The following is an 11,500-nucleotide window of genomic DNA, read 5'->3' as shown; positions in this document are numbered from 1 at the left end:
TCTGGGCAGCCTTGAACCCCAGCTGAGCGAGGCTGGACCAGACCTGGGGCACAGGTGGGAAATACCAAAGGTCCCCACAGAATTCTTGGCCCCCAGCACACTGAGTCTGGCCCACAGTCGCATCCTGCTCCACCAGCCCTAAGGGAAGAACTCAGCCTGCACCAACCACCTCCAAAGACTGGAACACATGGAGGTTCCAGCAGCCTCACCCGAGACAGAGGTTCCCAGATGTGACACCACCTCCTGCCTGTGCCACACTTTGTGCTGACCAAACTTCTGAGCAAAACCAGGCCTTGCCACCAGAGTGGGAAATGGGCCTGATCCCCAGTGTGATGTCATGGAGGAGATGGGACCCTCTCCTGTTTTACCTTCCCACTGGTGGGTGCTTTTCAGGGATGTGCAACCCAGTTCCCTCATTTCAGCTTCCCCTGAAAAGGCACCTGTGTTGTAGCTGAAAAACTTTTGTGCTTTTATGGATGATGGATATTGTTATGCCACGAGAATTTTGGGAGAAACGGAATTTTAGCACAAACAACTTGTAATTCCAGAAAGATGGAAGCAAAGTCAAAGCTTCTATTTTATCAACTCTTACTTTATTCATTTATAAATACTGTTGTGTTTACAAGCATCATAGCTGTGAATATTATTCCCAAACTTTCAAACACATAATACTTATAATACTATATAACAACAACCAGTAAAACAAATCATTCATCTCAGGGTTTGAAAGGCCACTCAAAAGTTGCATAAAAATACATTCTCTCCCCATCTCATCAGCCAGTCCTGCTTCTCCAAGGAGTTTATTTACAAAGAGCCATCACCAAACTTGCAGCCACAACAGGTGGGTTCACCCCAAGCAATAAAAATTAACTCACCCCAAGCAATTGCTTAGAAAAAAAAGCTCATGTTCCCCAAGGGAGACCACGTCTGGCAAATGCTCTGGTTCCAAGAGGGATCAATTTTAAAAACCTATTTGCTCTGCACCTTGTGCCAAGCCCAGGGTTTGAGGTGTCCTGTTTGTCACCTCCTCAGTGCACTGGTTATGTCAGGCATGAAGTGAGACAAAAAAAAATCCATTCTCAAGAATGTGATTTGCAGTTGTGCCGTCCCCATGAGACGCTCACAGCTTTGGCTGATCAGGGACACTGAGCTGTGGGGCCCAGGGCTCAGAGAATCCAGTGCTAAGCAGACACTGCAGCTGCAGTGGTTTGGCTTTGCAAGGTGCCACTCAGAATGAGCCTCCACAGCCTTCCCACTCTGCTCCTTGGGAAAAAGCACAGCGAGTGTCCTGTAAGAAGGGGCAAAACATCAGTGCAGGATGGATTTGTCAGATTGGGTTGAACCCTCTCCCTAAAACAGACACCAGGCTTCTTCCTGCTGCCAGGAACCTGCCTGTGAGAGGACAGGATCTTGATTCTGAACTCTCCTCCTCATCCTGCTGGGATGCACAGCCTGAGGCGCCAGCCCAGCTGGGGAGCACCTCCTGCTCCATGGGCACAGAAGGGACAGAGCTCCTGACCCCCGAGCTCCTGAGCACAGAAGGGACAGGGCTCCTGACCCCTGAGCACACAAGAGACAGAGCTCCTGAGCCCCGAGCTCCTGAGCACACAAGGGACAGGGCTCCTGACCCCTGAGCACAGAAGGGACAGAGCTCCTGACCCCTGAGCTCCTGATCACAGCAGGGACAGGGCTCCTGAGCACACAAGGGACAGGGCTCCTGAGCACACAAGGGACAGGGCTGCTGACCCCTGAGCTCCTGAGCAGAGCAGAGCCCGAGGCTGAAGCGAGGAGTGGTCACCAAGAGAGAAAACACCAAGAACAGCAGAAGGACTCACAGAAAGAGTGCACCAGGAGGGGACGGCGTGCAGGGGAAGCACTGACTGGATCTCAAGACTTAAAGCTGTTAAATAGCGCAGGGTTAAAATCAAGGAATATAAAAAGGATGCCTGGCTTAGGCAGTGCTCTGCAGAAACCCTGATGCCTTTACCAGCTTTGGTCTCTTCCTCCCAAAGCTCAGCAGCAGAGGCAGGGCCTCAGTGTACCAGGAGAAACGGTGCCTCAGCTGCACAAATGGCTCCACCAGCTGAAGAGCAACTTGTGGTCAGAGCTGCCTGGGGAGAACTGGCAGCTCCAGGAAGAGCAAGAGAGGTGGAAACAGGCAGGACAGGGAGGGGAAGGGGGGAAAATGGAGAATAGGGGGGTGAAAAAGAGAAAAAAACCCAGAGAGAGGAAACAGAGATGCTTTCTGAGGCAATAACCAGCAAAAGGTTTGAAAAAGCCCAGGATTGCCTGATAGAGATAAGTTTTACTCTGCTGAGCAAGCTCAAGTATTCTGCTCATGTTCAAGTATCTCATCTCTCTGGTAGTGGAGAGCTCCCCTAGCCAGAGCCAGCAGAGCTGCTCAGGAACATGGCAGAGCTGCTCCATGGCCACCTCCAGGTTCAGTGACCAAGAACTGCTGCCCTTGGCCAGCCAGAGCCTGGGGAGTTGAAGGACAAAGGGGATGAAAGGACAAATATGGAAGGATGTAGATGGGAGAATGTCTGGATACAGCAGGATGTCTCTGAGAGGGAAGGTTCTGTTTGAGAGGAGTCTGTTAATGGGAAGCTGAGCAGAACTGCTGACGTCCCACAGCACGGAGAGAGGAGCCAATGTCTAAATGCCCATGGGAGAGAACAATTCCAAACTGTTTAGAGTGCATGTAATATTAAAGAGGAATATTTCTGGGGGGGTTCCTTCAAGGTCAAAGCTTATCACAAGTTTCTGACAGGTCAGAAGACTTTCATTTACCATGATTCAGTTACCAGCAGCTCCCTGTCCCTCTGACACTGACACATCCTGACCTATTCAAGGTGTGTGGGACAGGATGCTGGCATTCTGTCTACAAATCCTGCTGCAAATCAAAAGGAGGGTACCTGAAATACCAGAGCAGGCTCTGCTATGGGCTCTGCCTTCAGGGAGGCAGCGGGAGAATGTCCCAGATGGCTTTTGGGAAGGGGAGCCTGGTTTCTGGCATGGGCACAGCTCCCTACAAGGTGATTCACGCTCACACACAGGTGAGAGCAGCAGAGGGTCTGTAGGGGCTCAAGTTCGTCCTTCAGAAAGCTCAGCAAGTGCCTGGGATATATCCTGTCCCAAGGAACAAGAGTCCAGGTGGCAACTGGATGCTACCAACCACAGAGACAGGAGCCCTGGAAGGACACAAAGTGACACAGGATCACCCAGGCTGGGGGAGAAAGGGAGGCTGAGGGATAAGGGTCTGACACTGAGTGTCAGCACAGCACTGATGTTACTGAACAGGTTCAAAATCTTATCTAAACTAGAAGACTCAGTCTACTGGGGCAAGAGGAGAAGGTGTCTGTGCAAAACAGCTCATCAGCCTGTGACAAACATGAGCTCTGGTGGCTTTCACAGCATCACATTTAACCAGAGTCCCACATCTCTGTGGGCTGATGTGCATCCTCAGAGTCCCAGCCCAGGTTCACATTTCCCACCTGTAAAGGGCTTGGACATGCTGGGTTAGTTCTTCAGATGTCACTTTTTACAGTAGGAGCTTCCCACTCCAGGTCAGAGTCCAAAACCAAACACTGAGCTTTTGGAAGAAGTTTTGGCAGCTCAAACCCAGTCCTCACATTTCTCCCTTGAATAAAATGTCCGAGATACCACAACATGCATAAATTAAAAAAAAAATAAAATGGCAGGGAGTGTGTTGGGAGGGAAATAGGGGTAGAAAGGGAATGTACAGCAAAGGGCAGGGCAAGGCAGGTGTGACATTGATCCCACGGCTGAAACACTTGCTGTACTGACGGGAAGGAAGGGGTAGGGCTCGGTGGTGGGGTTGGCAGCTGGTGTAGGACACCCCTCCTTGTCCTCCCTTTGCTCTGATTCCTATTTGGAGAGTTTGCTGATGACTCGAATGAGGGCTCCGTTCTCATCCTTCAGCCTTTGGTTGTCCGACTTCAGCTCTGTCAAAATCTGTGGAGAGACAAAGACAAGGTGGGATCAGAGGGGCTTGGGGGCCAGGGGGACACTGCATCCCTCCAGCAGCACCTCCCATGGCTCTGCAGCACCTCCAGAGCTCTCACAAGCTGGGGTGAGAGCCAGGCGTGAGGGGTGAGAGGGGCCTCGAGCACAGCACTGACCAGGGAGCCCCTGGTGCAAAGCAAGGCCACAGCCCCAGCAGCAGGGCAGGACCAGACCAGCAAGGCAGGAACCATTTCTGAGCTGGTCCATCCCAAACCTGTGCCCAGAGGCTAAATACAGCTCAGCACACAAGTAAAGCTGGTTTTCCTGATATGCTTTTTTCATTTTGTCAGGACTGGAAGGGAAACCAAAGAAATCTTCATTTAGGACTGGACTTTGCCAAATCTCTTTAGAATACCCCCAGATCTCCTTGGGACCCTGTAGATGTGTAATACAGTCCCAAGTGCTGAGGCCAGAGGACTGGCAGAACACACTGACACTGGAGGTACCTCCTGGGTGCTCAGCTGAGGTTGTAACAGACAAAAGCCTTTGGAAACAGAGCAGAAATAGCTTCAACAAGACCCTTCCAGCATCTCCCATTGGCATAAAACCTGCTGGCTTCCTGTGCTGCATTCAGTGACCCTCCCTGGGCTGTTCCCAACCACTGGGCACCAGAGGGACACCCTTGCTCCTGTCTGGGGTGTGGCACACAAGGGGTCCCAAGGCTGCCCCAAGGCTGCAGGGGCACCCAGGGCAGAGTGGGATCACACACATGGCACCTGCACGAGCTCAGCCATGACTTCTGTCTGCCAAGGTGCAGCTTGGGGGAATTCCCTCTAATTAAAAATCTGCACTAAATCTTCTCCTTCCTCCTAACCTGGTGTTTCAGCTTTGACCACAATGTTCTGCCCCCCTCCACCTGCAGTCCCTCCCTGATCACCAGCTCTGAGTGGGGGCAGCTCCTGGGGCAGTTCCAGCTCCCACCAGAGCAATTCCCTTCTTACAAGGTTGGGCCAAGCCATGGTGGGACCCAACACACCCAACTCCATCCCCGTGGGCACTGCTGGGGGATGTTTCAGCTGGGAGGATTTTTAGAGAGGGAGGAGGGGCTGGTGCTGCATGGTGGGACATTGTGGGAAGGGTAAATCCATGTGCTGGGCTGGCCAGAGCTCCAGCCAGAGGTGCTGAGTGTGCCTGCCTGGAGCCAGTGCTGCTGTGACACCATGGCTGGGCTGTCACCAGAACAGCACTCATGGCTCCTTGTGCCACTTCTCATGGCCAAAGAAGAGGCATTGCCCAAAGTGATCAGGAGCTCAGAGACACAGCAGAGCTCCTGGTATCTCTGCACTCCTGTGTCTCCTCCTGAGCTCCACTGCCACTCACACTGGCCCCTCCACCCACTGGCAGACCTGCCAGGCCCCTGTCACTGCCTGGGGTGGCTCTTCAGTGCCCATTGCTGTGATAATGTGTGAAGTCCTGACACTCGTTTTGGGAGAGAGAACCTGTCACAGTTCCCAGAAACAATGTGAGAGAGAACCAGTACAGACCCAGGGCTCAGCTGGAGCCTGACAGGGCTGTGCCTCATGGGGGGCTTCATGTGACCTGTGTCACTTATTTGAAAATGAAGGAGTGTGTGAAATAAATGTGAAATAAATGCCTCTGGACACGTTTCCTGGTCATAACCCAGCTCCACCAGGGCCCAGTGAGGCCTCCTGAGAGCTGCACATCAGCCTTAGACAATACAAGCCCAGGGTGTTCCTCCCTTTGAAGCAGAGTAGTCTCAAGTCAGGTGAAATGAACCCCATGGGAACAGGCTGGAAGGGCTGAAGTTCCCAGGAATGGTGAGTGGGGATGTGGCCCAGCCCCAGGGAATGGCAGGGCTGACCATGAGCAGTGTTGGTGTCACCTGGGACATGGGAACACAGCTCCTCAGAAACCACGTGCCTTCAGGAAAATGAGATTCACTGAAAAGCACTGCTGCCAGAGCATGGGACAGCTGGCAGAGCCTAAACCAGGGACATCTCTGCACAGCTGTCATGTCCACAGACACCTCTGAGGCAGAGTTTACACACACCAGCAACATCCTGTGTTGGACCTACTCAGAGAGTTGAAACTAAATCAGCAGAGCTCACAGACCATGGCTCTCCCCCAGTGTGGGCACTGGCAGGGACCTGCAAACCTGTGAGTGAGGAGGGAAGTGAGAGCTTCAGCCAGAGCAGAGGGGGATGCAGGGCAGTGATAATGTGGGCACGTCCTGGGAGGAGGAGAGGTGACTTGCAGGTTGTGAAACATCACTTCTTTTCTGGAAAGAATTTTGCCCAATTTTCCCTCTCAGATCTCAAAGCATGTGGGGAAGGAGAACAATTTAAACTCACAGTTTATGAGAAGAGATGAGGCAGGGTCAGGTTGGAGGATAGTGCCACAGATTAAACCCAGAAAGGCTGTGAGATCATTTCACCTGACCACCTGCACAATCCAGGGCACACAATATAACCCCTGACTCTCCTGGCCCTTGTGACACACATGTGGGCTTGAGCTGAGACTCCTGGAAAGGGGAAGCCACAATTCCCCTGATTAGTTTGTTTCTATGGTTAATCAGCCTTGATATAATTTGTGTGCTAAGAATAGATTTTTTTACTCTGTGGTGCCACTTCCAGCCCACAAGAGCACACAACTTCTTGTGTCCCAAAGGATATGAATATCCCTACTAACCTGCAAAGGACAGGTAGGGCCCCCAGAAAGGAGCATTTACAGCTTTATTTTAGCATTGAACCAATGAAGTAGCAGGAAGAGATGTGATTTAACTGTGTGATGTGTGAAGGCAAAGCTTAGGGAAGACTCATCCTTGGGTTTCCACCATTAATTGTCCAGCACTGGATTTAAAACAGAAGATGGAAACACAGAGCACTCCTGGTCTGGCTCCTGCTGCATCCCCCACCCTGTGCCAGCCCACAGCAGGATGCTGAGCCTGTGGACTCATACCCAAACATTTCAATTTAGAATAAGGAAAGGAGCTTGTCTTTTTTGTTCAAGTGACCAAGCAAACCTGCTGAGGAACAGTTCACTTTGTAGTTTTACTAAAAATACCCTTTCTGTCTAAAATGTTAGCTTTTCACAACATCCCTGAAAATTTCCTGACTTTGGATAATCTGATTTGCTGAGTGCCAGTTTCTCCCTGAACTAAGTCTAATTAAAAAAGAATTACATTATTATAAGCAGACATGTAGCACAAACCACTTATTTTCAAGTGTCCAAGGCCAGGCTGGACAGAGCTTGGAGCAACCTGGTCTAGTGGAAGGTGTCCCTGCCCATGGCAGGGGGTGGAACGAGATGAACTTTAACTTAACCCCTTCCAACACAAACTTTCTGTGGGTCTGTTTGAAGGCCAAGTGCCTGGCAAGGAGCTGCTGGCACTGCCAAGCCACCCCAAAGCCATTCCCAATGCTAAGCTGGCAAGGGCAGCAGCATCTGCCAAGCAGAGCAAGAGCCAGGGGGGAGCAGAGCTCCAGCAAAGCCCTGCCATGGCAGCAGCACCATGCTCCTGGAATTCAGAGATGCTGTGCCACAAGCTCTGAGCCACAAGCTTCCCCAGGCAGCCTGGAGAGCAGAGGAGAGCGGAGACCTGCCTGGAGGAGAGGAAGAGGAGGCAAGATGAGCCCGAGGGAAAGCAGCTACAGCTCCTCTGATTCCTTGGGTTTGGAGGGCAGAGAGAGTCTGGCTACAACCCGGGTCAGAGCCCTGTTCTCAGCCAGCAGCTGCTCATTCATCTGCCTCAGAGTGTGAATCTGTTTGAGCTGGTGGAGATTCTGCAGAGAGTGAGAGGAGTGGACAGAGAAATACAGAGAGAACATCATGGAAATGAACAGAAATGGGCACAGAAATGGGAGTTTAGTCCATAGGCAGTGAAAGAAAAAAAGAGATTAAAAGAAATTAGTAGCAGTGAGTGCTGGATGGGGAAAGCCTGACAACACACCAAGGATATTTTGGGAATCAGCCCTTTCTCCAGGGGCCCCCAAAGTCTTAAAAAAGGTCACATACAGGGATTTCCCACCACAAAGCAGGATTGTATTCTAGTTTACCCTGACAGCCCTGGGACCTGGGAACTGCTGTGAGACCTATCACCAGTGACTTAACACCTAGACAGGCTCTGAAAGCACTGCTGGGAACCGAGAATTTCTTTAAAACTCCTTTTCTTCATGTATCTCTAAAAGCCAAAGCAGCTGTGTGGAGCAAAAAGGAATCAGAGCCTCCTGGAAGATCCCAAAGGCAGAGACTGAAGCACCTGAAAGTGCCACTGTCCCACAGCAGATCACCAGGACAGGAACTGTGTCTGCTTGTGTCTGTCATACCTGAGTGATGCTCCTGGGTCTGCCCAGGCTCAGTCCTGCCAAAACCTCTGGGGTTTGGTTTCTCATCCCTGTCCAGATTCAACTCTTCTCTGTCTCAGGGCTCAATTTATCTCTGACCTTCAGAGGGGACAAGTCTGAACCTTAAACTGTTCATTTTAGGAAGAGGAGTCTGAATGAGAGCATCTCCCACAGTGGGGATGTGCCAAGAGGGCATTCCTGGTGACAAAGGCAATGACGGGCACAGGACAGGGCAGAGACCAAGCCCCACTGGGACTTGCACAGGCACAAAATGGACATGGGTACAAACTGGGGCTTGCACAGGTACAAACTGGGCACAGGAACCAACTGGGCACGGGCACAAACTGGACATGGGTACAAACTGGACATGGGTACAAACTGTGAGTGGGTACAAACTGGGCACAGGAACCAACTGGACACAGGCACAAACTGGACATGGGTACAAACTGTGAGTGGGTACAAACTGGGCACAGGAACCAACTGGGCACGGGCACAAACTGGACATGGCTACAAACTGAGGCTTGCACAGCTACAGCAGCAGTGGGAGGTCAGGAACAGAAGAGCCATGAGGAAGCAGAACAGGGAAATGGTAGAAGCCATGCAGACATCCCAATGCCACAAGGATGACACTGTTCCCAGTAATGCCAAAGTGAATTCATGTGCTGGACATTTACACTACTGCAGGTGCCAGGAGATGCTGTGGAGCTGCTTCCTGAGCAGCATCTCTGCCCTCCTTGCTCCTGAGAGGTTGGGCAGCTGGGCCACAAGAAAACAAGAACCCCTCCTGTGCAAGAACCCATCCTGCATGATGGAGGGAGCCCCAACACTGGGCAGGGGCAGGCAGGAAACATCCACGAGAAGAGTTGTAAATTCAAGTGGCAAAATCCCAGTCCCAAACCAAGGCAGTTCCACAAAGCACCATATTCCTCCCTATGTCCACTTAGTGGCAGAAGAAGACAGAGGGAAGGGTTTAGGAGGAAGACGGTTCCTTTCTACCATTTCATTAGGAAAAAGCACTCAAAGGAGGTGCTGTCTGTCCTGAACAAGGAGCACCATGAAAGAATCTACTGTGACACAATGACAATGACCATCCACCCAACCTGCACTACTCAGGGTGCCCAGAGCAGCTGTGGCTGCCCCATCCCTGGCAGTGTCCAAGGCCAGGTTGGATAGGGCTTGGAGCAGCCTGGGATGGTGGAAGGTGTCCCTGCCCATGGTAAGGGGTGGAATGAGAAGGGCACCTTCAAACCCAAGCCATTGGAATTCTGTATGACCCAGAGCTGACTGCAGCTGGCAAGGAATCGGCTGTGTCCCAGGACATTTTGTCCAAGGGCTCATTCCAGTACAAAACTGAAGCACTCTGTATGGCCCCCAGCCATCAGCTCCATTCCTAGCTGCCCAAAAGCCCTACATTTACTCTCCATGACAGAATGAAGACACCTCTTTGGAAAGCTTTGCAAAACCAAGGTAAGCAAGACAGGAAGGCAGGGAGCCAGCAAAGGACGGGGTTTGAGCCCCTGAGATCATCAAACTGACAGAGCAGCTCCTGGGACACACAAACACAGTTCTGACACTGGATAAATCAACAGATCCCAAGACAGAGCTACAGCAAACAAACTGCAGGAAAGCTGCAGTGACACCACAGCAGTGAGATCCCTGCTCACCATATCCCATCCATCCATCCATCCATCCATCCATCCATCCATCCATCCATCCATCCATTCACAGCCCAAGATTTGTTGGCTGCCACTGTGCTCAGTGAGGACAGACAGACAGACATGGCACAGCTGTCCTGTGATACATCACAGCAGGAGGTGCTGGAAGATGGCTGTACTGGAATAGTCACTTCTTTTGGTAGTACCAAACATGATTGAGGATACTTGGTCTGTTCACCCTGGAGGAGCCTGAGGTCAGACCTCACTAGGGGCTGCAGCTCCTCCCAAGGGGCAGCTCTGATCTCTGCTCTCTGTGAGATGGGACAGGATGCAAGGGAATGGCTGGAGCTGGGCCAGGGGAGGGTCAGGGTGGATCTCAGGAAAGGTTCTCCCCCAGAGGGTGCTGGCACTGCCCAGGCTCCCCAGGGAATGGCCACAGACCCGAGGCTGCCAGAGCTCCAGGAGTGTTTGGGCAGCGCTGCCAGGGATGCCCAGGGTGGGATTGTTGGGGGATCTGTGCAGGGCAGGGGTTGGACTGTGGGTCCCTTTCCATTCAGGATATTCCATGATTTTATGATACACAGATAATAAAGCCCCTCTGTTTTATAACATGGCTCACAGCTGGCAGAAAGCATCTAACATACACAGTAGGGGCATTGTTCTGTGAGGTGGAAAGGACTGTGACCATTTCAGAGACCACCTTTGTTTTTCCACACCTGCACAACATAGAACCTCAGCATGGTCCCATCACCCCCTGCTCAGCCTCCACATGCCGCACAGTCCACAGAAGGGATCATTTATGTAAAAATATGTGTGACTGCAGGTAGGCCAGGCTCCTGTTTATGCACCAAATCCAGCAAGGGCTGGCAGGCTGGGACTGAAGCCAAGGGCAAAGAGCAGGATCTGGATGATACCGCTGTGATTGCTTATCACTCTGCTTGATACTTGGCTTAGCAAAAGCAGGTTTCTCAGTTCTCTGTACCTGCCTTCAATTAACAGATTTTGTGCCTGCAACACTAAATAAAAATGCCCAGAGCCTGCACGATGCTGAAGCCAGGAGCTGCAGCACTGCTATGGAATAAAGGAGCTTCTGTGACCTTCAAGAACAATTGCTGTGTTAAGTTGGGACCTCAGGCACTTGGCATTGAATTCAGCTCAGTGCAAAAGTTAATTTTCTTTCTCCTGTCTCAGCCAAGGTTCTGGATCTCCCGTTGAATTGTGCAGTCACTCAGGGAAATGCTGCACTTCTCTGTCAACTTTGCAAGAGCAGGTCTGAGGAGCAGCTCTGCCACCAAGGTTCTTGAAGTTACCAAGCCTGTCTTGATCCTCTTCACTTCTCTATGGCTTCGGTAGCAGGGGTCACACTCCAGACAGGAACAAAGCTCAATCCCTCAAACACAGGCTGAAGTACTGCACATTTCTGCCACCTCTGCCTCCTCTTCCTCAGAAGTCAGCTGCAAGGAGAGGACAGCCCTGGCCAGGACATGTTGTGCACACCTGGACATAGACACCCCT

The 11,500-nt window shown here is 51.6% G+C and overlaps 1 protein-coding gene across 25 annotated transcripts in view; it reads right to left on the bottom strand.

The window, feature by feature from the left end:
• Nucleotides 1-571: 571 nt before the first annotated feature.
• PPP1R12B (protein phosphatase 1 regulatory subunit 12B) overlaps nucleotides 572-11,500 on the bottom strand; it is a 135,392-nt gene continuing 124,463 nt past the window's right edge. For 2 of the 25 annotated variants that reach the window (XM_071449873.1, XM_071449875.1), the window contains one exon: nucleotides 572-3,975. In XM_071449873.1, the coding sequence (XP_071305974.1) occupies nucleotides 3,889-3,975 (87 nt within the window). In that variant the 3' untranslated portion in view covers nucleotides 572-3,888. The remainder of the gene's footprint in view (nucleotides 3,976-11,500) is intronic. The other 23 variants (XR_011682810.1, XR_011682809.1, XR_011682814.1 and 20 more) reach the window with 23 other exon arrangements.

Source organism: Agelaius tricolor, unplaced genomic scaffold, assembly GCF_023055355.1.
Source record: "Agelaius tricolor isolate 1412-34295 unplaced genomic scaffold, bAgeTri1.0.p SCAF_30, whole genome shotgun sequence".
NCBI lineage: Eukaryota > Metazoa > Chordata > Aves > Passeriformes > Icteridae > Agelaius > Agelaius tricolor.
The sequence above is the reverse complement of the archived record's forward strand: the minus strand, read 5'-3'. Positions and strand labels throughout refer to the sequence as shown.